This window comes from Rhinoderma darwinii, chromosome 9 (genome assembly GCF_050947455.1).
Source record: "Rhinoderma darwinii isolate aRhiDar2 chromosome 9, aRhiDar2.hap1, whole genome shotgun sequence".
NCBI lineage: Eukaryota > Metazoa > Chordata > Amphibia > Anura > Rhinodermatidae > Rhinoderma > Rhinoderma darwinii.
Genome location: NC_134695.1, coordinates 51283009 through 51289054, shown reverse-complemented (window position 1 = coordinate 51289054; position 6046 = coordinate 51283009). Strand labels below are relative to the sequence as shown.

The following is a 6046-nucleotide window of genomic DNA, read 5'->3' as shown; positions in this document are numbered from 1 at the left end:
CAGTTGTAATTATGGGGTATGGCAGCATTTGAGGGCAGGGTTTATTTGCAAAAAAATGTTCCTTTAAAAAATGTTAACATTGCTAACATGGCACAGCTTAGACCCACGGAATTGATTGTGGTTGTCCCTAATAATTATTATTGATCACATTGAAGGAAAAATATCCCGAAACTATAATAACTGTGATGAGAGGACTGGAGCGCAGACAGAACGTTATAACACCAACTCCCATCACCACACTGCCACCTGCCGGCCATTACGATGGAATAACTCCTTGTCATTGCTGTTTTAATAAAGCTTGAATGTAACGGGTTTTCATGACTAAGCGGGTCCTTCAAAGTGAATTACCCTATGTGGATTGGTGGAAACTGTCATCTCGTCAGCCATATCCAGCCAATCATACTGAATGGGAGGGTATTAGGAAAAGAGAGAGCTTGATAGGTTAATACGGGAACCAATAGATGTCAAGGTGGGTGTGTCATGCCGCCGCAGTCCAAGAACTGCTGGTGCTGAAGCTCAGAGCGTTATAGCCGGGCACTGGGACGGGAGAGCTGCGTATAAAGAGCGCTGTAGGGACACGTAGTGGCGCACATACGGGAGTATTTACGGTATATAAAGGTATGGGGGAATTATAGAAAGTGGGAGGATAACAGCAGTGAAGTAAAGACAATGGGTATGGAATGACATATGTGGAGGATTGGGAGATTGTCATGTGACTTGTATAGAGTGTTCAGCACTGTATAGGGGTAGGCATATGAGCAGTGTATACTGTGCTGCAGATAGATTATGAATGAGCAGAGTGATTGCACTTGTAGTTTAGTCTGATCCAGTGTCTTGTAGGTAGTCACATTGTAGGAAAAGTGTGTATAGATAGACATGACTGATAACGCAACGGCTTCCGGAGGAGAACTTCCATACTATACGTGGGAAGAAGTGCAGAAGCGCAGCACACGTGAGGAGCGATGGCTGGTCATTAAGCGGAAAGTGTACGACATCACAAGGTTTTGTTATAAACACCCTGGCGGAGCGAGAGTCATGAGCCACTTTGCCGGCCAAGACGCTACGGTAAGTGTTGTCATAACCTCGAAACTGTTAAATCAAACTGATCAGGTCCAATAATCAATTAACTATTCATCATAGATCACTAATCAGGTGGATTGTTTCGCTCATCTCTACTTGGTATAGATAAAACATGACAGTGCTCTGCCTAAAATACACAGATGCAGCGGCTTTCATCAGTAGGCCCCAGATTCTAAGGTTGTCATTTATAGTCCAGCACCCCACTGTAAAGTTGACGTAGGAATCATAGAAATTTTCATTCTCCATTACTAAGGCTTCATTTACGATATGCAGTGGGGGGCGGATGGGTTTTTCTGCAGAGCTGGATTATAGGGAGGGCAAAAGAGGCAATTGCCTAAGGGCCTCCACCATGTAGGGGCCTCCACCACCCAGTTCCTTATAGCTCATCCCAGCTACAAGATGCGTGAGTTTGAAAAGCTTTCAAGCATACCATCAACAAAATAAAAGTTTTAAAACGTGCCAGAAGAGGTGTAAATTTCACTAATATTTATTACTAAGGATCAGAGCTCTCTTTTTCTTGCACAGAACTCCAATGCCCCATTCATTGGCACTTGGACATAGAAGAATCCGCAGGGGTGTAGCTATAGGGGATGCAAAGGCAGCTGTCGCACTCTGGGCCCTCTCAATTGGAAAAGCATGGCTGCTTTCTTCCAAAAATAGTGATAGAGGTCCACAGGCGGTGTGTGGTATTGCAGATCAGCCCCATTATTTTCAATAGCGCTTAGCTGCAATACCAGTCGAAACCTGTGGACAGATGTGGTGCTGTTTCTGGAAGAAAGCCAACATGTTCTTTTACTTCTCCACAAACCCAGTATGCATATTATATTATGGAACTGAAAGTCTATCACAGGAAATCTATCTATCTATCTATCTATCTATCTATCTATCTATCTCATATTTATTTTTCTATCTACCTATCCATCTCACTCGCTCTCTATCTGTCTATTTATCTATCTCTATCGATCTATTTATTTGTTTATTCTATAAATTGCTGGTAGCAGATCAATAATGATAACTCAGATCATAATATCTTCATATAAAATGGCATTTATTGCAAAATTATTTTAGGTTTTTTGTCCCCTTTAAAAACTCTAATACAATATAATGGCATGAGGACAGGAAGCGGAGCCTGACTGCAACAATGTATTTATATGATACACAAGATAATGGATCTGACATTAGTCACCATAGAGACATTTGCAGCATAGCTGTAGTATTCTTCTTCTTGCCAGTATATAGTATATGTATTGGTGTAGCAAGTTGTAGTCACACCTGGGGCCTGATGTCTGAGGAGGCCCAAACTCCCCTCTGTCACATGTGAGGACACAAGTACAATAAAAAACGTGGGATGTTTGATTTCTGCTGTTAACAGTTTCATCTTATGCGGATCCGCAAGCAGACTAGCACCATCCAATTGAGCTAATCCACGTGTTGCTTACCAACGTGGATTCCGTGTGTGGGGAAAATTCCACCCTGTATAAACAATGGGGTGGGGGGGTTCCTATTAAATCAATGGGACACAGTGTGTAGGTGGTTTTTATGTGTATTTCAGCATGGAATACACGCTGTTTCCACTATGTAAACATGGCCTTATAGGTTTATAGATTTTGCATAAGTGCAGGAGATTCAAGCCTCTGGATATGAATAGATAGATAGATAGATAGATAGATAGATAGATAGATAGATAGATAGATAGATAGATAGATAGATAGATAGATAGATAGATAGATAGGGAGATAGATAAATATTAGATAGATAGGGAGATAGATTGATTAAAAAACCGTGAAGCGTTGCCTATAGTAACCAAACAGATAACTGCTTTGATTTGCTACTCTGCATTTATAAAATGAAAGCTGGAATCTGATTGGTTGCCCCTGGCAACTGTGTCACTTGAAGTCTGCAGTGTACCAGCCCTTGCATGAGACCCGCCTGTGCAGTTATTTCCTGTGTGGTCGGTGCCATGTCACAAATTATAGTATGTAATGATGTGTATTTTTAGAATCGTAACATGTCATTTATTCTGAATGGACTTTTTAGATATTCCATAGAGGTTATTTCATTAAAACGTTTCAGCTTTATACTAAAATGTTTTTTTTGTCACTTATACCCAGCATGTGCGATTTAAAACATACTATTATTCTATCTATCTATCTATCTATCTATCTATCTATCTATCTATCTATCTATCTATCTATCTATCTATCTATCTATCTATCTATCTATCTATCTATCTATCTATCTATCTATCTATCTATCTATCTATCTACCTATCTATCTACCTATCTATCTATCTATCTGTCTGTCTGTCTGTCTGTCTGTCTGTCTGTCTGTCTGTCTGTCTATCTATCTAATCCATGTTCTTTCTGTCTATAAATCCATCTGTATTCTATATATGTATCTCTCTCTATTTACACATACAAGATAAACACATTATTTGTATTATAATAATAATCAGGAAACTTTCTCCCATTTCCTCCTGCTCTTTCCATGCTTCATAGACGCTGTATACACTGTATATACTCTTTGCTTGGATTTCACATTCCGCACAGTGTCAGGTGTTGCCTCTCTCAGCACTGGCTGTAATATCCATTGACGGGATTGGTGCAGAGTTGTGGTTCCACTATCTGCTCAGCCCACTCCCGCCCGCCACTAGCATCTGCCCTCAATCCCCCAGAGGTGGGGCCTGTGTTTCATGAGCAGACGGCATCCTGCACAGATTAACCTCTGGTGTACTGGAGAGGAGAGGAAGCCGTGTTGCTGTGTAGAAAGCAAAACAATAAGCAGAAGAAAATGTTTTTTTTTTAATTATTATTATTACTAAACTTTTATTATACAATATATTCTTTATTTCCCAACATGGGTTAAAGTCGTACTAAACCTAAACTGCAATCCGAACATTTCCCTTTAAAAGAACTATAAGTCACTCATAGGAGTCTATAGGACCCTACTATTCTATGGAGCCGTACAGAGGTTTTTTTTGTCAATTCATACAGAAAAATAAATTTAGCAGGTTCTATCGAGTGCCGTATTAGTAGATATTCTCCACTAGAAGTATTGTTTCTGGAGCAGAATATGTCTGTAATATGTGCCACACATTTGGAAGCACCATACGGAGGCACACAGAGGGTAAGGAGTGGGTACATACCATAGCAAAAGGGGTGCAGATGTAGTAGCCGCACCCAGGCCCTGGTGCCTGAGTGGGCCCAAATGACCCTCTGCCACATAGAAAGATACCATTACTGTAAATGCCATATGATAGGTAGCGGGACCCTCTTATAGATTTTTAATTGGGACCCAGCAGACACTGCGTACTGGCTCTTTGCCCACTTTTTTGCCCTATGCATAAGACCGTCCTCACATCGCATTTTGGCCTTTTGTCGGAAGTATACTTTAGGAGGACCCCCCTCGTATACCTCTGATGGAAGGTTGCAACGTATCTCACTGTATGGCATACAGTGGGATAAGCTCATGAAGTCACTGTCCATATCTGTCCAAATACAGTAAGTTATATCACTGGAGCTTCCCGACGTATGCGTTTAATATATACCTGTGTCGGATGCCTAACAGTGCTTTTCGTCACCATAGGCTCCCATGTTAAAAAAAAGCGTATACTTATTATGCGGGGTCCCTTAGGATGTAAATTACACTATTCCATCCTTCAACAAAACAGATATACCAACGTATATCAGCCTGACGGAGGCCAAAAGGATAATGGGGTGCTATGGACCCTTTATTTGTGACGCGAGACAGTCGCCATGAGACGCAGTGTATAGGAGTAGCTGCTGATATCACGTATGGAAACGTATGTTAATGTTTCTGGAGATTCTCAGCACTGAAGATGTGTGATGTAAAGTAGCGATCAGGGGGGCGGACATTACTCTGGACTTTCTATCCATAAACCCAATGAAGTACACCCAAAGCCTGAAATGGCTGATAACAGGTAACAATAGATTACATCCAGTTTCACAGCGGTTTACGAATTTAAGCTCAGCAACAAGTACTTCATGGGTAATAACACAGATTATATGAGTTTTATCTGTGTTTTTGTATATTATATAAACATTTATATCTATCGGACTGACTCCTACACAGGATCCGTTCACTGCATTCCACATTGATAAGGAGTTGGTACAGAAGCATATGAAGTGTCTTTTGATTGGAGAGCTGGCGCCTGGACAGCCTTGTGTGGAGCCCAGCAAGAATGTAAGTTTTCCATGCGATACAAAGTCGCTGTGCCCTGTAATGTATCCGTCCTTGCCCATAATGGCTGCTGTTCTTCTTTCTCCAATAGGCCGTTCTAGTGGAAGATTTCCGTGCCCTGCGTTCCACTGTGGAGCAGACGGGTCTCCTGAAACCCAATAAATTATTTTTCTTTGGTGTTCTCCTGCACATCCTGCTGATAGACGCACTGGCCTGGCTGAATCTTAATTATTTTGGGCCTTCTCTTATTCCATTTCTCATCACAGCTCTACTTCTCGGCACAGTTCAGGTAGGTGAACTGCAAGGAGGTGCTGAGACCAGTGTTGTAAACTCAAATCTCTTAAAAAATCTCTTAGAAGGATATCCCTGTCTGTAAATGACCGGCTTGGACAGTTGCCCCAATTATTAATTATCCACTTCCTGACCAGAGGCTTTACCCCCCTTCCTGACCAGGCCCATTTTCAAGTTTTAGCCATGTGCCAATTTAAAAGCGAATTGTTCTTCTATTTCTCTTCCAATCTACATGTATTTGGTCTTGTTTTTCTCAGAACATATTGGGCTTCCATATTTTGTAAAAAAAAATAATAGATATATTTTACTTTTGAAAAAATTTAAAAGGAAAAAGGGGAAATAAATTAAAAAAAAATGTGAATACATGAATTTAGATGATGTTTTTTTACATCTGATGCGGCCACTGGGTAAACACACCTGAATACATATTTGGCAACTTCTGACGACTCCAACGATACCAAATATGTGCGTATTT

The 6046-nt window shown here is 40.8% G+C and overlaps 1 protein-coding gene across 1 annotated transcript in view; it reads left to right on the top strand.

The window, feature by feature from the left end:
• The first annotated feature begins 476 nt into the window (after positions 1 to 476).
• Positions 477 to 6046, top strand: part of FADS1 (fatty acid desaturase 1) — a 28460-nt gene continuing 22890 nt past the window's right edge. The window contains exons 1-3 of the mRNA XM_075837662.1: positions 477 to 1065; positions 5173 to 5283; positions 5372 to 5569. Of these exons, the coding sequence (XP_075693777.1) occupies positions 877 to 1065; positions 5173 to 5283; positions 5372 to 5569 (498 nt within the window). The 5' untranslated portion in view covers positions 477 to 876. The remainder of the gene's footprint in view (positions 1066 to 5172; positions 5284 to 5371; positions 5570 to 6046) is intronic.